At 30.8% G+C, this 23,920-nt stretch overlaps 2 protein-coding genes across 2 annotated transcripts in view; one reads left to right on the plus strand and one right to left on the minus strand.

Annotated features, from left to right (window-relative positions):
* The window catches only part of LOC113392589 (EF-hand domain-containing protein 1-like), a 64,800-nt gene extending 44,345 nt beyond the window's left edge, over positions 1–20,455 (minus strand). The window contains exons 1-3 of the mRNA XM_026629089.2: positions 20,263–20,455; positions 19,705–19,921; positions 10,467–10,622 (exon numbers count right to left, since the gene is read on the minus strand). Of these exons, the coding sequence (XP_026484874.2) occupies positions 10,467–10,622; positions 19,705–19,921; positions 20,263–20,450 (561 nt within the window). The 5' untranslated portion in view covers positions 20,451–20,455. The remainder of the gene's footprint in view (positions 1–10,466; positions 10,623–19,704; positions 19,922–20,262) is intronic.
* LOC113392787 (uncharacterized) overlaps positions 3,848–23,920 on the plus strand; it is a 150,125-nt gene continuing 130,052 nt past the window's right edge. The window contains exon 1 of the mRNA XM_026629377.2: positions 3,848–3,976. The gene's annotated coding sequence lies outside the window, so the exon portion shown is untranslated. The remainder of the gene's footprint in view (positions 3,977–23,920) is intronic.

Raw genomic sequence — 23,920 nt, forward strand, 5'->3', positions numbered from 1 at the left:
GTGCATGATCAGGTCGTGATTGTCATGAAAACGCATTTTCATCGGGACTGACACATTACGTAAATGTTTAACTCTTTACTTACCGTACAAGGAAACACAGCACATTAAATAAAATCTCGTAATAAAATCTTATTTTTATACGTCTACCGTTGTTATTGTTACTCAATATAATCGATTAATATTACTAGTGCATTTTTAATCTGTCCTAAATACTGGGTAAATGATGACAATTATTCATAAACAATATAATTTTTATTTATTATTATACCTTAGCAAATTGACACATTACAATGATTTCCTGTTTTTATTAAATGTGTTTTGTATGGGAAAACCTATTGTAAACGCAATCGACGAGATAAATTACAATATTTAATAAGGTAACATTTGATGAAACTATTCTATTTTAAATGAAATAGTTTCGTCAAATATTATGATCAAAAAATTAAGATCATAAAATAAAAATAATGCTTTATGGTACTTTTTAATACTTCGATATAAGGATAGTTTTATGTTTGTTTTAAAGTTTTCGAAGATATTAAGGTAAGTAAGTCGATAATATTGTATGTTTAATTCGTGGTGCCTACTAATAGTTGATATTTCTTCTACACATATCATATATACTATTCATTAAACTAATGAATGTTTTTTCTATGAAAACGTATATTTTCTCACACGTAATAAACTTGTCTTTAAGCTGTAGGTAGCAAGCGTAACAAGCTTGCGTTCGTTACATTTGTTTATATTGGATGTATAATATGTACTTCAAGCGAAGTAAATATTTTTAAGAACTGTCGACATATTATTACTCTAAGTTATTATGAATACATGATTTTATTTCTTAAATAGCTGCTTCGGCATTTGGTAAGCGTAAAATAAACTTCAGTTTTATTATTTAATATGTAAATAAAATTTTAAAAAAATCTAAATTTCTACACTTGACCAGCGGCTGGATGAAACTAGTTATGATATGCATGTACTACGCATTATATGTAAGAATACTTGTATTGTTAACTAAATAAACGAATCACATAAACCACACTATGACCACAAGAGCGTATCACTGTATTGTACTCAACAATCATATAAATTTAGTTTAATTTGCAACTGTATACACAGATTTGAGTTTTGTTAAGTTATCGATTTGACAATGCATATAAGGAAATATTACGCAAACTAATAATTTATTTATATTTTTACACGCATCATGAGGTCATATCTGATGAGCGTACTGGTGTGCCTAATAAATACTAATTATGAAAATAAAATTGCTAAAATGGGGCTATATTTTGCAGGAATAAATCCGGTTCAAAGTTAAAAATGATATCTTGTATGTATTATTTATTAGTTAGTGATATTTATAATTTTAAAAAAGGTTTTGGCGGTAACGAAATTCTTTTCAAAAGACCTCATCTGTCGCATGTCACCCGTATCTACTCCGAATATATACATATATATGTACTTATGTCTTAAACACTGACTAACTGACTATTGAATAGCTTTATTCAATAAAACAATAGATAAAATAGTAGAAAGAAACTATGTTTAAAACGTTCGAAACTATATAATGTCATCGCAGTTGTTAACGAAAAACGAACGGTGACGCTGGCTAAGACTTTGGTCAGTATTAATAATCATTTGAAAAAAAAAAAAAAATAACATTACATATATTATCTTTCACGATGCTTATTCATAAAGAGATCAAATGGCGATCGCTCAAAGTAAAAATCAATCTGTCACTTCTCACCTCGACATCAGTCAGGGAGATGAGGAAAAAGAAAATTTGAAAACTCTTGTAATTGAGATACATCAAACGTATATTAAATATATAAAGTATTTGACATTTTCCTTGAAATCCACTTAAGAGCGAATGTTCTTAAAAAGCATTAAGAGTTACAAAAGTATATGAAGAATGTTACATATAGCTTCATTTTATGGCTCGACAATAACTTATTCTTTATAGTCGGCTATAAGCACGCATTATTTTAATCATATTGACTGCTCTCTAAGTTATTCTAAAAACGTTCTCACTTTACGATTCCATTCATTGTGAATTGTATCTCAATATAAAATGCACTAAGACTTTTAACGACGTTATAGAAATATAATGACTTTTAGTTTTTTTTGCAGACAAAATTAACTAATTCTCCATCAGCAAACTAATTTCTCTAAAATAAATACAAAACTGTACGTAGAGTGATTACGAGCGAGTGACGCGTGATTTTTATAAAATCGTAATTTTCACGAGGGCACTTAACCCTTTCAATCCTGATACTCGTTCATTCATTCAAATTGAACGTTTTAAGTGTTAAATTTTTTAATGCACCAAGTCTATAAGTAAAATTTATAGTTATACTTTTTAAACTAATCTTCGTGTATATTTATAATGATGTAAAATGCGCTAATTTTTATCTTATGCGTGCCAGGCCTTGTCTGGTAGTAGCTGGTTCAAAGGTACTAGTTGGTCAATCTGACTCCTCACAGAAAAGATCTTTTTTCTTACCGGATGCTTACATAATCCAAATAAACCTAAATTTCAAAATAATCTGCTTTCTAGACTCAATGGTTTTGACTGTACTGTACGATAGTCAGTCACAAGGATTTTGTCAGCATATTAAAAAGATAGTATATTTTAAGATGATTTTAATGGTTTCATGTGACGTCAACGTTTAAGCTATTTATGCTTCATTGTCCTCAGTAAATAAGTGGGCATGAAGTATGTTATGTAAGGATATGTCTATTAAATGAAAATTTAACCACCTTCTCGGTCTAGCTCACAAGAACTCCGTGACAAGTTATTGTCAGCGGCAGCCCGAAGAAAATTAATGCCTTTACTTTCGTGCCTCGTAAGACTGTTCATATAGGACCTCAACTCTCAGCTCCAATCGTATTATGGGATTGAGGGATTAGATAAGGTACTTGTGCTTGCACGCACTTGCGCACTGTAATGCCTCCTGTTGTCTATTGAAGCCAATAATCGTCAAGGCGACAAAAATTGTAAAATATAAATTATTCTACGAGTAAAAAAAACAATAGTATATGTGTCATAAAAAAGTATTTTTTAAATCGTATTTGATATCTAAATATATGTGATTTAGTCACTATTATTAGATAAAAAAATTGCGATCTTTGTGATACTAATTTCAACCAATTATAATACCTAATAACAGTAGCTTATACATGATTGAAGTCCTTAGATATGCTTCACGGAATTAATGTTACGTTACCTTTATTTAGATAAGGTATTTGGTATTGTTACAGTACAAACTCGATTTGAGACATTAGATTTTAAATAATTTGAGGGAAGCCGTAGAGCGTTGCTAGTAAATCATAATAACAGAGACAGCAGATGAAATAGCAATTCGTCAGGGCGGCACTTGGCAGGGAGTGATTGATGAAACAAACGCTTCAATTCCCACACATCAAACAAGGATTGACATGATTTTATGGCGAGCTTCGTGTTATATGTATTTAAATAAATATTCATGTTAACATAGTTGTACCTTCTTTATTTCATAATTGTTCAATAGTTGTCGAAAGTACTGAGTATTAGAAGTGTATTATTGTTTTGAAAGTAAATCTCAAAAATGTTAAGTAAAAAAATTAAATTAAAAATGATTTATATTAAATTTAAAACTACAGCCGGATCAACGCGTACACTATGACAAGAAGACACTCAGTAGTTAGTCAACTGCAGTACACTTTTCCAACAATTAAATTACATAAATATGCAAGTACATCAACTACATTTTGTTTACCTATACATATTTACACGTATCGACCAGACACTATTTATCATAACAATTAAAACTATTTTCACTGAATAGAAATATATTTTACGGAGACATAACATTTAAAATAAAGCGATAAAGAAACGTTCAAATAATACGAAATAAATACAGAGTAGGATAGCAATCTGTGAAGCGATCCAGTTTGACCGATCCGTCGAAACAAGCGTGTGGCGAAACAACGTCCAAACGTAAGTACCTACAAAATTTCATATAAACTAATATTAGAAAACTAAACGTAAATAATTGAATCGCTTATATTTCGTTTATCATTTCATCATTATGACTTAGAGTGAGAAAATAAGTCGATAAACGCTAGGCGTCTGTTGAATAAGAAAGAGAATTTTATTAGCAGGAATTCATGACGTCACTAGCGCGGTGTAGCGAGGGCCTGCTCTTATCTATCCGTCTCGTTCGTTCACCCGTTGAATAACAAGACAGAGTATATTTTGCGAAGTCAAGGTCAATAATGTTCGAATGAGAAAATGTTGCCAGATGATGAACATTAAAAATAGATAGACGATAATGACTTACGCAGTTTGTATGTGATAAGAATATTACTTAATAATAACTAATAATAAAATAAGATAAGTTCAACAGGATTAGATCAGATCTAAAAAATAGGTTTTTTCAAATCACAAAATAGAGAGACATGTTTTTTGTAATTAACGCAAAGTTTTTTTCTACACGTTTTTCTCTTATTAATGGTTTTTTTTTACTTATTTCTTTTATTTTGCTTACTTTTTAGATATACTAAATTGAAAGATTATCGTTTATTCCGCTTCAACAACATTTTCAATTGGCAGTCTGTATTCATGTATAGTCATCGCCGTCTATTGAATTATACGAAGGAACGAGTCAATGACCGCAGACTGACGTCTATATATTTTCAACAAATATATATGAAGTTGAAACAAACTTCATGTATATATATATATATATATATGTATTAATTTAGTGTAACAATATATATATGTATATATAGAGGTATGTTTTAAATGATATAAAGACAAGAAATGAAGAGTACCTGTTCTTCTAAAAATAGAAGTTATGTGATTAGTAAAATAATAGTTTTCAGCCATAATTTCACCCGCGACTGTTGATACTGGCGTTACGTCAGGTATTAGGTTCCGCATATCCTACATGTTTATGTACTGATGATGCAAATTACATGATGATCGGTTGAGTAGTTAAGACGTTAGAGCGTAACAAATAAACATACTCACTTGCAATAATATTCAGAGATAAATTCGAAATAATCAGTACTTATTTTAATAATACTAGTCAAAAATTTTAAATAATGTTATAAGTATATTTTACTTCAATTCGATGGAACAACAAGTGACCCTAGACCATACAATGATTTTACATCAATGACAACTTACATATCTATAAACTAAGTGTAACTTAACAGTTATTCCAAAAATATATATGATAATGATAAAGGAAAAAGTATTAAAATCGTATCTTTTTATAGAATGACATAACAATATAATTATATAGTCCGAGTCAATTAAAATAAAGTAGTGCTCTGTACGACCCTTAAGGTGTCGATTTACATAACTATAATTGGAACAGAATGGCATCTCATTTATGTAAATGAGTACTCAAATAAGATTACTTCTTCTATTGGTAAACGTTATATTGCCATTATTTTATTATAATGTTAGTAAATATTTGATTTGACGATGCGCAAACAAGAGCGTTTACAATATTATCCACTAGTGTTATTATTATTTTTTAATAATATTTACGCGACGAGTGCAATAGCTATGCCCGCAGGTGGCAGTACGGCAACGTCGCAAAGAACATGTGTTCCATTTCGGTGCGATGAATGATTATAATCCTGTTTAGTTCGATACGAGAATTAATCGGTCAATTAATAGTACTTATAGTTTTTTATATTTATTATTCAACGGCTGTTGTTGGGTACTTAATTTAATTTGGTTGGGTTTACATTTAAACTTAGAACATTTAAAGGTTTAAGAGTTTATTCTCAAAAAGACAGATTCACCTGAAAACATTTAGTGGTACTTATGTATTTACGCCACTGCAAAAAAAAATAACACAACACTACACAATAAACACAAAATGTTAGTTCGAATATTAACTCCAGATAGGTAAGAACTTAGTAGATAATAAATAATCGTGGGGTCAATCCGTCTATTAATTTTATATCTGTTTAAGAAAATATTTTTAATTTTCGGATCGTAGATTAAAGAATATTTCGTAGAAAAGCTTTAATGTATAAGAGTTAATAATAAAATTATTTTGATCTTTCTGAACCATCCAAATACTAATTCCAGGAATCCAATTTATTGAGGATTTAATAAATACGAGATGACAAACATATAAATACTAGATGATAACAAATACCTGAACAAAACCAATCTGGTGTATTTTATTGTTTTTAATTTAAAAAAAAATAGCTAAGAATGAATCACATCATGTCAAAAAAATCGCTTGAAACTAGTAAAATTAAGCAAATTCAGTGGTAGTTTTGAGGAGATCCATCTAAATGTTTATTTTATATGTATATTACACAACACAAGGGTACGAAAAATATAAGATATACATTTTTGTTTTCTTAAAATAATGTCAAAAATTAAAATGTTATAAAAAGTGAGCTTAAAAACCGGGTCATCGAGATACCCTTATGCAAAACAAGGAGCTGAATTTATAATCTATGCCACGCTCTCGACTAGTCATGTATTATTTATTTATTATTTGTAAAATCGGGACCGGGTTATTTATTATTTGTAAAATAAAGCAAGCGCTCATGGGCCGCAAATTTTTCAACACTAGTGTAGCCATTCTTTTCTGAAAAAGTAAATACCGAAACATAACCTACCTACTCTAACGTCCGGTGACGCTGTAAAGGCCAGTAGGGCCAACAGCACTACATCATTCAGGAAAAAAAAACTACCTACTCTAAGCATTTTATTGCGTAATTATTTAATTGTAATATCGAATTAGGAGAACCATGTCCTATAATGATATATATACAGTTTAGTATTATAAAAAAAAAATAAACGATTGCGCTCCTGTACAATACTGCCGATATCGGTCCGATTTCATTGGATGTTTGTAATTAAATCACACACTGCTAACGCCGCAGTTTATAAAACCATAACGTAAACAACCGTTAATATTTTTTGTATTCGGACATAGTATCCCAAATCACCACAATTGGTTGAAATATACCCTCATATGCAACCAATTTTTTAAATCAATTCTTTATTGCAATTTAAAAGCGTACCGCGCCATCTATTAGGGAATGAAGTAAATAAATGAAACATACATATTAAGTAGGTACCGTAAATAAAATGGAACTGCCCATTCAACCGATTGAATTGGCCAGTTGTTTGGAGCTGGTGACAATACGATAAAGAATAATAAAATAAATACTGTAATTTGTTCAAATATTTACGCATATTATGATCAAAGACTGTGTCTTGCTGTTTGGCAGTAAAATGTGTGTGCACAAAGCTCTTCTACTAAATAAATTTGTAAAAATATAAGTTTGGTATTATATATTTTTACGATAAACAATCTATTTTGTGTTTAAAAATTATAACTATAGTTATGTATAATATAATGTGTGGATTCTTTTCTGTGTATCGGTACCCTCTGCCTTTGGGCGGTTATAACAACTTATCTTATATAATATCACATGTTTTTGCTAGTATTATTATACTACTATTCGAAAAAATGTTCAACTTTTAATTTAAATATGGCCAATAATTTTGATTTTTTCTTATAAATTTTGTGTTCCTAAAAAAATCAAATATAAAATTCGGTATGATAGATCCTGAGATTGGCTCGATTTAAAGTTTTATTAAATTAAAACTAATGATGCATATAAAAATATCTCAAAATGTTTGCAATGTTTGAAAATATATTTAAAGTCTTAATATGATTCTATGCATCCAAACTGAACAAATATTTGTAATATTTGACCACAGAATAAAATTTTTTACATAAAATTATAAGTACGGTAGTCGGAGACGACGAAAACCGCTTCGTCGTACTAGCAACGGTTTATGTGTCTAGACCGAAAATAAAATGGAAAATCGGTCAACTTCGCAATGCCCTGCCATTTCATTTTTAAATCAATTTAAAATTTCAGAACTTATTTTTCTCAATGATTACGTTTAAACGTCTACAACTTGCAAATCAAATTTCACAAGTTTCGATGTTATTTTGCTTATTAGAGAATGATACGAAGTCGTGTAGTCGATAACTAGTTTTTCAAAAACAAATTACCTCTTGAATAAAAACAAAATTTTAAGCTAACATTAAACAAAAGTAATCTTAATACAACAGAAACCTACTACAGTATTTTTAGGAATTACTGAAGTCATTCGTTCGAATGGAATTCATCCATCCAACCATTTTATTTTACATAAAAGAATCCGATTCGGACCATTTATAATCTTGGGGACGAGACTTCTTTTGGGATATCTTTAACAAAGTAAGGATACCGACGGTTTCTTCTACACAATAGTATAGATTATTTTGAGAGAAACAGTTACGAATATGGCATAAGCATGTCTTTACAAAATAATTCCTAAGACAAAGTATGCGATTCTATTAATTTAAGAAGTACAGGGAAATATAAACATATATAGAAATTAAAAAGATGGTGTAGTTTATTATGTGTTGATTTTCATGAAGGATCTACAAAAATTACTATAATAATGCATGCATATACATATACCTATAAATAGTACTTAACTACTGAGTTACTTGTCGGTTCTTCTCGATAGTAAATTTTAATTTATCTTGTAAAATGATGATTGAAACGAAAAAGGTCTTAACTTTAGTAAAATTTTAATTATTTCATTTTAAAGCGTATGCACTGTCTGTTCGCTTTAGGTAGATGGAATGGCATTATCGGTTTGGTGGTTATATTAGTGAAAGAAACGTTTCGTTTTGCTTATGAATGTTAATTGTGCAAGAGGCGTAATTCGAAAGATATGAAATAACGATTCGTTAAATCAAGCGTGTCAAATAGATAATGAAAATAATTCCATTATTGGATTTTATAAAATCGACAAATCCACCGAAATACGTACGAATTTGCTTTGCAAGTAGGTATTATATTATATTATTTTGTGCAATAAAGGCAAATATAATAGATCCTCTACCTGCACATTGTTGTATTCGGAATGTTCCGCCTTAACAAGCAGAACATGTAAGTCTGTTTATTTGAATAGTAAATATATAAGCCGTTAGCGAATGTTTTTCTGTATTTAAAATACTATTAAAAATGAAGCAATTTCATTCAATGTTTACATTGCTTTTTTCTAGTTTATTGACGTTGGCGCATTGCCCAATGCCCAATTTGTGATATTAAAACCAACTGATAACGCTGTTACTGATCCATTAAAACATCACCAATTTTCATAATCTAGCAATTTATAGCTCACGATTATTGAACGCGACTGTGCTCATGCAGTCATTCAACATAGAAATTATAATATTTTTAATTATACTCATCTCATTCACTCAAAACTTCCTTTTTATCTCGATTAAAGCTAATTGTTATGTTATCCCTTATTTTTTGTAACGTAGTACGCTATAATTAATATACTGTAAAGATTGATACGAATATAATACGTGCTAAAAAATTCGTACAAGACATATTTTATAAAAAACGAAATTTTGACTTACGACCACTTACCAAGAAACGTCCATAAATAGACTGACAAACAATAATTATTTTATCGTACTTTAATGCCATTTTACATGGTACAAACTTTTAGAAAATTTATTACCATGCTCCCTGAAGCACGTTTGCGTAACACAGGCAACGTCCTAATTCCGAGTACTAAAACTTCCTTATAAGAAAACCCACAACTTTTATTTTACTGATCAGGCATTCGAACTTCATGAGATTAGATTATATTTTTTATTTTTATATTCAGAACATCTAACAGAAGTTACAATAAGAATAATAAATTATAAAAAGTTGTGTTAAAAGATAATCGCAGATAAACCCGCGTATCATTTCATTTATAAAAATAAGTAGTATTACAAAAAATACCCATTGCTATTTATATAATCCACTGATTCCACACCCCGAGCTTCCTATTTAATTGACTGCAAACTATTCAATAGTGCTCATCAGAGTTTACTTGAAAACTTATAACACAATTAGTTCTACCTTACGCGATGTTTTAATTAAACAAATATTTAAACATTACAGTCAACAGTTGATTTTAATTATTTAGACTGTACAAACGCTGATACCGCCAGATTACGACATACGAATAGCATATTATTAATTTCAAATTGGTTTTATTTTATTAAGTTACAACTCTTTACCAATAACAAAATCTAATTTGAACTTTTAATTAAATTGTAATATAACTTTAATTAAGTTGTATAATTACGTTGCGTTCTTTGAGAATTTATTAAAGGCGTTTAATTAAAATATCAAAGACTACGAGGAGAAGAGAATTCTAGTTTGAAATAAAAACATATAAGTAAAGTAAAGTTACAGTAGGTTATTAGACTATTGGAAGGCTTCCTCTCTTCTCCTCTCTCTAGATTTGAGTATGCAGCCTTCGGTTGAAATCCAAGGGATATACATACTAGACCATATTGCTTATTCTCGTCTATCTATATGCCTCATCGCTACCAGTAAATGACATATTTCTAAAAAAAAAAACTTACCTTAGTAAAGAGATCACAAGAGACCGTGTGAAACACTTTGCCATAGATGCAGATGTCCTTGCCGATATCCAGATCTTTCCAGTGCCAACACTCGCCGAGGTCGTTCTTGGGTATCTTACCCCGTTTCACTAACCTTCCTTGCCATAAGCCCGAGTTCTGCAAGATGCAATCAATAATAAATAAAAACAAATATTATGTGTACCGTTTACCTAAATTGATTTTACACAAGATTACAAGGAGCCGAGATGGCCCAGTGGTTAGAACGCGTGCATCTTAACCGATGATTTCGGGTTCAAACTCAGGCAGGCACCACTGAATTTTCATGTGCTTAATTTGTGTTTATAATTCATCTCGTGCTCGGCGGTGAAGGACAACATCGTGAGGAAACCTGCATGTGTCTAATTTCAACGAAATTATGCCACATGTGTATTCCACCAACCCGCATTGGAACAGCGTTGTGGAATATGCTCCATACCTTCTCCTCAACGGGAGAGGAGGCCTTAGCCCAGCATTGGGAAATTTATAGGCTGATTATGTTATTTATTATGTAAGAGTACAAGAGTATAAGTAATCACAAAAGTATTGAGTATCATTTATCAAAATACATTAACAAAATACATGGCAGGAACCAACTCCGCTTGCGTAATAATATAATAAGTGAGTTATAAATCGAAAGCTATGAGCCTAGATCGCTTAATTCGAAATATCGAAACGATATTAATGTAGAACGACGAGCTGAGATGGGCCAGTGGTTAGAACGCGTAAATCTTAACCGATGATTTCGGGTTCAAACACAGGCAAGCACCACTCAATTTTCATGTGCTTAATTTGTGTTTATAATTCATCTCGAGCTCGGCGGTGAAGGAAAACATCGTGAGGTAACCTGCATGTGTCTAATTTCAACGAAATTCTGCCACATGTGTATTCCGCCAACCCGCATTGGAGCAGCGTGGTGGAATATGCTCCAAACCTTCTTCTCAAAGGGAGACGAGGCCTTAGCCCAGCAGTGGGTAATTTACAGGTTGTTAATGTATGTATATGTATGTATGAATGTAGAAAAGGTCAAAATGTACGCAAGTGACATATGTATTCGATTTATCGCGCAATCAAGAATTGATGAAAATAGTTTCGACCAATATCGAATGCATTTTGTCTAAAATTCATATTTAATTCTAATTTTTATTTGTATTTTTACCAGCTAAGGACAGGTTACATTCCTTTTTATCTTAATTCGTTAGAAACATCATCATCATTAACATCCAAGGCATATTAATAAATTGATTCATTGATATTTACAAAACAATAAAACTGTTCATCGAAATGTTTACCCGTGTCTATAACCTTGTTGGTTCAGTTTAACTGTTTTATAAACTGTATTTCTTATCACTTTAAAATATCAAACGTGTCAATTATGCGCTGTTTAGAATAACACTGCGGACTTGTTTGATATACCTACACTAACAAATTTTTTATGTTAACAATACGACATGGGATCATGCCATGTTGTAAAAGTCCCATGTGACTTAAAGCCGTATGGTTGTAAGGAACGGAACTTGTGCATAGTCGATCAAAAATACCATATTGACACGATAAAAAAAAACAAGTTACAGAGATTCGAGTCATAAACAACAAAATACTTCATTTAAACGATGATAAGTTATACCGAAATAAGTTAACTAACGAGCAAAATTTCATTTCAATCTAAAAAAAGTACGCTATACCACGTAAACGCTTTAAAAGGATAGGAAACATGAAAGACCAATACTTTGAAACGTACGAGCAGTCGGCAGTCGGTGGAACAAAGCCTCCCTCCGACGGTAACCGCATTCAATGTAGACGAATACATCTTCACTTAGAGCTGGTTCACATTAGATACGACCGATACGCCTATAGTCCTAAGAATTTTGATTGCTGTATATTTAATAGCACTTTTTACAAAAGTAGGATCAGATAAAACAGTCGGTCACGACACATTTACCGGACGGTCTACCACGATTATAATGTCGGTTCGGATATTATTAACATGCTCACTGCTCACTCTTTGTGACGTACGTGGCATCGATAAAGTGTAGACGCACCATAATGGCTGGCTGGCTAATTCTGACTAAATACTGGTCACGGTGACCATCTTTAATGAAAACTGCGCACGCTTATTACGCTTACCTATAAGGATTATAACATATTCTCTTTCTGTTACGCGCAAACACACGACGAAGAGAGATAAGATACAGGACTGCCAATTTTGTAGCCAGAACCATAAGATCCATAGCCTAACAGATATTGCACTATAAAGCTAATTCTACACCAACGACGCAGTTATTAACTAAAATCACTATATCATTTACTTTAGTATGAGAAACAAAAACTAACAAGCAAAAGCCGGCAAGCAACACAACTGTCATTCAACCTAATGTTAGGCTGCCCTTATCGGGTTTAGTCGTATTTTTCACAAAATAAAAAACAACGATCCGTTACAATCTTCTGAGCGGCAAATTGAACGTTTAATCATGCTACCTCGGGAATTCGGAAAACATTTTCCTTCTACAGTCAAACCGTAATTATATGGTAATTTATTATGCAATCCATTTCAATAATACTCCTCTTCTATTTTGTTTATAAAGAGGTAATTGCAAGAGCGATATTTTATTATTCCCGATAATATTGACCGAATGACATCGAAATACATGTGTAATTTGAGAGCAAGCATAATAAGTGTTTTATTGCAGAATATATTTTATATTTTGTTTCATTATAGAGGATAAAAACAATAAAATAAACACTCTGCAATTCTTTGAGTACATTGGATTGCTTACGAAAATAATGAAGACTTTTTAGGACAAAATATCTGTATTGGCTTAATTCGTATGTTTACCAAATATTCGGCATGACAATGTTTCCGTTGCCTAAATATGTCGTTATGTAAACGACTTCTTGCTTGTATTTCCTTAAGACATTCATAAGGCTGTAACAATGTTAAGTAAATGTCTATATATGTATAACAAAACAAAATATACTTATGTTATATATACAGAGTGAAAGGGGAATACGTCTTTATATAATTATAATAAACTTATGAATCTCTAGTTATGTATAAAAAGTGAAGACGAACAAAGCCTGTAAATCCCACTGCTGGGCTAAGGAATTCTACATTTGACTTGTGGTAGTTTTCAATTTAATAACCAATCAGTAATGTAATGCTTTTATATTGAAAAGGATTTTGATTTGATTTGAGCACAAAGTTTGGATGTAAAAGATTTTCGTATTCTAGCTGAGTCATCTTTTATATATGAAAAAGAGTTTCTCACTCAAATGTTAGACTTAGTCTAGACCTTTTTTATTGTATATTTAGGCGGACGGGACCACCTGACGGTAAGTAATATTAAACATTCCTTACATCGTCAATTCGCAACCGAGCTTAGGAGCTAAGATGTCATCAAATCAACTCAGCGAAGACCGCATGAAATATAACTAAGAATTTATATAGAAAAGTTTCTTTATTTTAGTGTGGTGTAAATATCAATTTGAATAATACTATTCACATTTTTATACTCTGCTACGTTGATACATAAATATTGAAATCTACGAAGAATACCTAACTCTAACGTACGATCGAATAAATTTTAGTATAATATCTAAAATTACTGTTAAGATAAATATAAAGTACATCGTTTTATGCTCTAAAATATTCCCGCAGGCTCTAAATTATTCTAGAAAATTAGATCTTCTGATATCCTTAATCCTACACATACTTTGTAGAATATCGAAGTGATCAATGTTCTGATTCTACTACATTACATGTGTTATTTACATTACATCACGGAATGATCGATAAATTAACGTAAGACTACATCGAACGTCGATCGTCATCGACGTAACTTCGACGAATTCGTCGTACCTTGACGATGGAAACCGTAATATTCTCAAAATATATCGAGATTTTCTCGATAAATAAAAGTGATGTTTAGTAATTATTACCAACTCATATTTCCGCTCGTTTAATTCAACTTTTAAATTACAGTGACATAGGTTTGTGCATTTTTTAATTAAAACCTCATGTCAGTCATGCCACCAGTCATGATTCACAAAATAAACTTTAATGTCATAATCAAATAACACTACATTTTCGTTAGCAATTGTATCACTTACGTCAAATTATTGAATAAGATTATAATCATTCAGTTTACTAACAATCATAGTTAGTACAGATACATAATGAAAAATAATAATTATAATTTTTTAAAGCTAAAAAACTCACTTCAGTGCATGCACAAATGAAACGCTTATTATCAAATGTAATGTAGACGGGTAGAACTCGTCAAAAGGAACCAAATGAGTGCAGACTCGTGAGGCTCACTGCTTTTTGTTATTTAAATCATACATCTATATTTGCAAAGTTTCAAATCGTTCTCACAATTTGACGTTAAAATCGAATTTCTATAGACGATAACACAAAAAGCCAAATAAACAACATTTTACGTCGAACTGACGTGATGTCATTGGTCTAGAGCTTGAATAATTTATAATATTAATTATTGATATGCGAAAAAATTACGTTTTAAATATCGATGGAACTGTTATCGGAACTTAGGAAGTAAAATGAAAGATATAAATATATATCAAAAATTGTTAGTAGTGCACAATATATAATTGCGCATAGTAGGTAAATCTAACGTTGTTTTATCTCTATATTTTTTCTTCCATATATATATATAACGGAGCGCGAAATGGTTACTTTGGTTGTTGATTTGAATAATTAATGAATCGAGTAGTTGGCAATAATGTTTGATTGCTGATTTACTTTTAAGAGCGGGTCACCCCGAATGGAGTTGTAAGTGTCATGGCAATGAGAGTCGTTAGGTTTTGAGAAGCGCCTCGAATGCGATGGTTGCTTGCAAGCCCATTTGTTCTTAATCGAGATGAATTATTGTAATCCTTTGATATTTTTGTGGTGTACGATTATTGAATCAATTAATACAGTGTTATTAAATACGTTTTATTTTGTGAATATCTCCATTGCACGCCCACATAGTCTTCCAAATGTCGGATCAATCCCCGAACCCAACTGTTCGGTATCCTGCTCCTTCGACATATATATATATTAAATAATGAATTTGTAAAAGGGAAAAACGTATCTATCTTATATAAAGTATGTTTAATAGTTACATTTATTATTCTCTAATAATTAAACATACTAATGTATAATAAAAACATAATGTAATATATAATATAATATAATATAATATAATATAATATAATATAATATAATATAATATAATATAATATAATATAATATAATATAATATAATATAATATAATATAATATAATATAATATAATATAATATAATATAATATAATATAATATAATATAATATAATATAATATAATATAATATAATATAATATAATATAATATAATATAATATAATATAATATAATATAATATAATATAATATAATATAATATAATATAATATAATATAATATAATTGTATAATACTTTTTATCACAATTCCGTTTAATATTTTACACAATAAATATCGCACAAGTACCGCAATTAAGTGTTCACATAAAATAACAACTAATTTTACTTATCAACATAAAGTTATTAAAGGAGCTGGTGGCGACCAGACGACAAAGTAAATCGTTAACATCTCTAGTACAGTACACGTTGAAGTCCTTGCTTTGAAAATTTACGGGATAAGCGCCGAGAGTAATTACAACTTCAATAAACTGGGCGAAGTATTTTCATAATTAAACTTATTAAAAAAATTATCTCATTTCCAATCTCGTCAGAGTTAAAACAGTTGAATTATTTTGATTTGTTAATAAACAATTTAAGATGTGAAAAAATCGTCATAATCACGTTAAAAAATATTATTAACCACAGAATTCAATTACGGTCTATTATTATATTTTTTACAGAAAAATTAACTTGTTCTACACAGACATCCCAGGGAATATAACAGTAAATACATATTACATAATACTGTTTGGTTTCTTCTTATTATAAATATTATCGATTAATTTCATCAGCAATAGCCACTGTTCGGCGTTCAGCCAAACCGGAAACATAAAGCTACAATTTATTACGTTTATAAATTACCTTACCTCCCTTTTACCTTTCCTGAATATCCTTTTTTAAATGAAAACATACCATAAATCACTCAATAAAAACGCCTTGGCACACATGAGATCATAAAGGTAACTACCGAGTCTTTGACCAATTCTTCTTTGTACAATCTACATTTCGAACCGAGTGGTACTTTTAGATTTATTCAATTTAGTATATACTCCTCGATCTCCATTTTTATACAGGATATAATATGTAATTTTTGCACACATTTGAACCAGTGTATGTATCTACCATCGCTAACAAAATGTGTGTCACCGTGACGAGTTTTTTTGTAATTAAATAAAGTGAATAAAACTCATTGACCTTTCACGACGATTCGCTAGGTATTGAGGAGAGTCAATAGATATTTCGGAAAAGGCGACCAAGCTCAGCGAAATAACCATTTTCGAAGGAGACGCGCACGCTTTTTCACAAATTCAGTAGCACTCTCTACTACCGCAGTTTCCATGGTCCGACACTTACACCATCGAAGATTGGCCCACACACACACACAAACACATATTCTTCGCCTCTTCGGTGGCTCTGACGCCTCTAATTACAAATCTTAACAATGCGGCTGTTACTGAAAATCTTGACAGAAAACATTCTAAAAACATTTTAGATGCCCGGCTCGGGATAAGTCGTGTGGTCTCATGATTTTCAGCCAGCTATTGGACCAAAGAGTCGGTTCAATTTTTTTATCATCCTATTCAAAGCCTAGGTGAACGAAATCGCTTACACAACGCCCGTTATTTATAAATACTGTTTTTATTCTCCTGTCCTGTAAATATATACTATGTTACTTTATATTTGAGGTAAAACCGTAACATGCAATTTTGTTGTTTGTCCATAAACTACTGACAGATTCCATTTAAAATACCGACATCATACTACCGTAACAAAATAAAGAGTAAACCACGGTAAACAAGCGGAGTAAATCGGATCACATTCACAAGTTATTTTCTAACCCAGCAGAATCTCGTGTAGTTTACTCAGAATGTAGATACAATAATATGCCAGAAATGGCAAACTGTTTAATAAAAACTTTGTACAAAAAAATATAAATTAATATTGACAATTCTTCCTGAACCAATACCAAGGCAGCCGTCGATTACGAAGACTAGCCATTTTACACACAAACGACTACACAAGCGTGGACTAGATTGATGAGATTGGAGAAATCAAGCTTAATACTATCGCTAAAGCTTCACTTCCCAGGCATAATATATACTGCCAACTCCAGACTACTACTGAAAATTCTTGACGGAAAATAAACCAATCACTGTTATTTAACAACCATATAATTTACCATATATACTAATACTAATAAAATTATAAAGATAAATCGATAAATTTTGAAAGTACTGCATCAATTAGAATAATTATTTCACCATTATAAAGCTACGTCAGTAAAAACACGATTGCAGAGTGTAAGTACTCTCATAGTTATAAAGTGAAATCTCGCAAGAAGGCGCGGTCTCAGCTAGTTTAGCATATAAGCACTTAACCAACAAGGTTAAAATTAAAAGAAATCAATTTTCTAAGTTTTAAGCCCTCTAAAATTTCAGTCTGCTCGTTCCTCTCGCCTCGTCATGAGAAAAACTATGATATCTATTTTCATATGACACGAAATTCACTTGATAAGTGGTAAAATATTTGCGGCTTCTACATTGTTTCTAGCGTTGTAATAGGATAGGGATATCTAATCCTGACCCTGTTACCCCTATGTTACTAGGATTCAAATCAAATTATTCTTTATTCAAATAGGCTCGAATAAGCACATTTGAATCACGTTACAGTATTGAATTAAATGTAAAGCTACCACCGGTTCGTAAAGTAGATTCTACCGAGAAGAACCGGCAAGAAACTCAGTAACTCTTTTCCACCATTTTAATTACCGAGAATATCAATTACGTAATTAATAGATGTTACTAAAAATATATACATACATGAATTGCTCTTTTTTCAAATTGTTCTTACAATCAGAAATTTTTATTAAACCTTATGAATATCAATTCATGGACAGACTTTCAGATGCATTTGATATATAATAACAATAAAACAATTAAACTTTCTTGATTCCTTTTCTTCAAGAAGTCATTCAACTATATAGTTTTAATATTATTTAGCTTAGATTAACCGTCGTCCGTTTTAAAACATCTAAGCCAACAAACTCTCATCAAAAAATTAGCTTTATCTCACACTGTACAGTCTATAATTTCCAAAATCCTAATTTCACAATCGGTAGATATACGAGAAATATTAACATAATTACAATACGAAATAAATATAAATACAGCAGTTTACCATGATACTAAAATTAACCATGTAATCAAAATAACCTTTATTCAAATGAACTCGAGTCATTTTAAATTGTCATTTACCAAGATTAATTCCTCGTAAAGCTACCTGCTCGAGATGTAGATTCCACCGAGAAAACCGCAAGATACGGAAGAAATTCAGTAGTCACTAGTAAAATATCGCTTTGATTTGTATACCTTCTAACGATTTCATTGTTCTAAGTTCGAAATCTTAGATATAAAAGGAAGTGTATTCGCCGTCGCAACCAATAACCTGCATTATCCTTTACCGTGAACAACGGTGATTTCTTGAGAGGCCAAAAGGAAATTTTCTTGCATTAGTGAATAGCTGCGGAAATAACATTTTCTCATACGTTGATTTATGTTTTGTGTCTGATCCTTATACTTTTATTTTCCTTTATTTGTAAAAATTTGAATGTCTAGCTTATGCATATGGTGAGGCCCTGGGATCACAGTCAGATTATTGAGATTCAGATTTATAAGTAATTTAGGTTTCCTGAATTAAAAAGAACGTTTTTGTATACAATTATGATTTTTGTACTTATTTTCGCTGACTGACTAAAGTATCAAATTGAAAGTAAATAACAATTAAATAAAAATTGTAAAATAATTAAAAATATTTTATTTGATGCCAATTTTTTATATGACTTGTAATTAAAACTATTTATTTAAGTAGAATAAGATGCGATATAATGAAAGATACAAAAGCAAGTTAAATAATTTAAATGCAATGCGTTTGAATGTAGAAAAGATAGTTAACACGAGTAACTTATTAATGAATAAATTATTAGACAATTGAATTTTACCTTGACTCGGGGCTCCATCACCGTCATTGTATCGTCTTCGAGAAAATAAACGATATTTACAACTCGAACGCGATAGTTCTCATCTGGGTTTTCGTAAACTGTCTGCTTGAAAAAAGCTGTGAAGTTAAGGCATCTCTTGTCGTAGTGAACCCAGTGAGGAATCACTGCAGGCAGAGCTGGCTGCTTAACGCGTCCGTAAGTTAGAGAGGGATCGTAGCTAAAAAACATAAAACATCATGTGTTTGCAATCGTCACCATCTGTTCATGATATTACAAAAAAAACATTATTTATTTGATAAAAATAATGAACCTTTACAATTAGAAGCAATTTTATCATTGATTTTATTATAAACGCACGAAAAAAATATAAGACAAATAGTTTTGCTACTTCCACTTAATTTTGAACTTTATTAAATCAATCAATCCAATTTTAATTGTCATTACCAAGGATTCCACCAAGGTGTCGCGTAGAAAACATACTAGCAGATTTTTATATATATTTCTGCAGGTGAAGGATCAATGCCGTGTATTAATTGAAATATATTAGTCGGTTCTTACTTGACAGAATCATCAGGTAAAGCAAAAGCGTTGCTATCCACGTCAGTAGCTGTTCCACCTGGTCCTCGGATGAGCGTATCAGGAAACCTGTGACCTTGATAATACCGCAGTGAACTACGTATGTGGTGTTGAGTCTTCGTTGGATCAGAGAATACAAGTCCCGGGAGTTTCGGCAGACCCCACGCCATTGTTACATCTAATTTAAATAAACATGTATTGGTAAGAAATAGATTAAAATCGATAAAGAGTAGACACTAAATAAATTAACACTTTCCTTTTTGAAGAATTTTTATTTAACCACGCTGCTTCAAAAGGGATGGAAGATATACAATATGTTGCAGAAATTTATTTGTTAAATGTAGGTTTCCTCACGACGTTTACCTTCGTCGCCGAGCACCAAATGTGTAATAAACACAAATTAAGCAAATTAAATCTCCATGGAACTTGTTCAAATTTGCACCTGCATTGTTCGACTAAGAACCACCTGTTCTATCTACTAGAAGAGGAGGAGGTAGTTTGCGTTATTTATTTGTAGCGTATTTAATAACTTAATTAAGGTATTTAATAAGTTTGTTAAAACAACAAGACTGTTACGTTGTAAAGTTCCAGTGAAATATATGCTTAGAGCAATGCTTGCCAAATTAGAACAACTTGGCAGTCTGATTTCTTCGAAGAGAAACTGCCTCTAAACATTACGATTATCTGCCTATTATAAGTCTCTCGATTTTTATTATCAAGTCGAGAAAACAAAATTGATGTGGCTTAATACTTTATAAAAGTTTGTGAGTTAAGGCTGAAAAAGTTTTCGTCTCGGGGGCGCAGCGATGGCCGCCATTTTGAATAACGCCTTTTAGCAAATACCTCACAATTGTCAGTAGTCAAAGGCGAAAATAAATATATAAATTCTTCTAGGTATATTGTCGTAAAAATCTTTAATCTTTTAGCCATAATTTGTCTAAGACAATGATTGCATTAGGAAACCAGAATATAATATTGGTTCGTATTCATTCCGCATGCAACAGCGGACGTCCACTTAGAATTCAATCCTCTTATTCGTGTAATCCCCATAGGGTTTTAGTTTTATAAAATAAAATACATTTTCTCTATAACTTAATTATATATTATGTGTATATAACATTAAAATTAATACTTTCATGTCTGCATTATATATAGTCTTGAAACTCTTGATTACTTAACCAAGCATTGAAATAAAGGAACGATATATATATATATATATCTGGCTGTAAATATTTTAAGATCTCATGCAAGAAAACTTATTGATTATACGGTTTAGTTTTATTTATTATACGATCCTAGTTGCTTCACAGCGAAATAGGTTTACTTATTTTTATTGAGGTAATTGTTATTCAAAACAACATTATACATATGAAAGAATATTGCCCAAAGATGATTGTATCAATATAAAAATAAGTAAAAAGGAAAGGAATTAATGTAGAGGGAAAAAATTATGATTACTTACCCTACCGCATTTCAAAGAATTTCCGCATAATAAGGGCTAGTTAAAATTAAGGAAAGGGAACAAAATAATACCTTGGCAGTTTATCTTTAATCTAGTATTCAATATTTCATTGGATTAATGTTAATTGAGGATCGGAGATAATAAAAAGGTTATTTATATGAAATCACAAGCTCGTTCGTAGTAAATTACATTATAACTTGTGTGATACTCAACCCCCTAAATGGTATTCTCCCAGACATAAAACGAACTATAAATTATTAGAATAAAATTCGTTTATTAACGTACTAAGTTTTATTAGCGAATTATACTTGAAAATTCTATCAATGATTGCGATGCAGTAATAAGATTACTATGCTTCGAAAATCTCGCATAATTTACAACATATGACATTATATTTTCCTTAAATATCTTGGGAAGTTTGAAATAACTGATCGCAGTAAAATAAATTCAAATAATATATAAAACATATAAAGAAAATCTAATTGTAAAAATTCTTATAATACAGGTATGAACGTATAATTACTACTATTTTAACGAGATAAGAATTAGTTTAAAATAAGTTTATATTTCATACGTACGACAAAATAAAAAGTATTGCTAGGTATATTAAGATTTTACATAGTAACGTGATTAGATAACTCACCGAAAAAATATGAAGAATAACAAAAATGTAGTAGCGTATAAAATGTCTTCAAATGAAATAATAATATAATATGAGGGACCGTTGTCAAGACAATGTGACAAGGATAAACCAATTCGTTGCTAATAACGACCCATCGAGTACAAACGTTTTGGTTACTAATCGTCCCTCACAAAACATTACCACTAAAATCCCGTAATATTCTACTAATATTATACATTCGAAAGGCAGTTTGTTACGCTTTCACAACTTAATTATATGTTTGTATGTCGTAAGTAAATGTATATAAGCCAAAGAAATAAAAAAATATATATTATAATCTACCATTCACTAAAACGTTTAAAATAAATATCGACAGACACTGATTATCTAAGTTTCAGTTATATATCAACAAAATACTTATTATGAAATTCATCAAGAATGCAACTGACAGTTACAAACTTGTTACCACCATGACAATCCAAGATGGATGCCCCTTTCTTTTACGACGTCTTAAAGGTGACATCACTTCCTTGACCACGTCATTCAGATTCGTTCTACAATAATATATTGTTATTATTATATAACATTAAAAAAAAATCAGTCAGTGTGAGCCACGTCTTTCAAGAAGAACGGCAAGCTCCAACTATAGCGAAGATCTGCTGATGTTTAGTAAATAAGAAAAACTGTAAACCGCCACGCCTAACTATAACCAAAACTGTGAGCCCGTGGATGTAGTGTAATTTAAAAAAAAAAAAACAAAGCGAAATTTTGCTAATAATATGCCATAGAAAAGTACCTAACCTAACACCTGCAACAACCCACCTACTGTGACTATATAAACTTCTTAGTAAAAGATATAGAGGCTTGAAATTCGAACGATATGTTCGTTTCTAAAAGTGGAAAAGCATTAAAGGAGATTTTAAAATTTTGTATTTTTTTTTTATAAAAGCGTGGCAAATCACAGCCCTTGTCATATTCAAAACCGTCATTAATTTTGTCATCCTTATAATAACGAGCGAATAATTTATTATAAATGCTCAAATTGCCTAAAACGACTACGACGTGAGACGTGTGTAATTTCTTACGATAATATAAAAAATGTTCTATCAAGATTTTTCAATCAACTAGAGATCACAGTTTCATTAAAAATTTTATAAAAGTATGTAACCAAGTTCTTCTGCTTAACTCAATTACGCGTCAAATTGTTTTAAACGTAAACCCAATTAATTCTAAATGAAAAAATAATACGAAATAATTGTGTCGCATGCTTATCAAAGCATGCGACACAATTATTTCGTATATTATTTCGTGTATTATATACACAGACTATGATTAGTCTGTGTAAATTGTGGTATCAAACTCATCCGAGCAACACTGAGTTTCGTGTGTTTGAATTTTGTTAAAAAATCATATTAATTTGACGCTGAAGATAAACGTCGTAAGTAATCGTACATGTGTAGGTTTTTTGTTTAACGACGGTAGCGGTCGTACAAAGAGTCATCGATGGTAACGGTCACAGATTGGTACTATAAAAATAATAATCATTTCTTATACCG

This window comes from Vanessa tameamea, chromosome 5 (assembly GCF_037043105.1).
Source record: "Vanessa tameamea isolate UH-Manoa-2023 chromosome 5, ilVanTame1 primary haplotype, whole genome shotgun sequence".
In the NCBI taxonomy this organism is placed as follows: Eukaryota; Metazoa; Arthropoda; class Insecta; order Lepidoptera; family Nymphalidae; genus Vanessa; species Vanessa tameamea.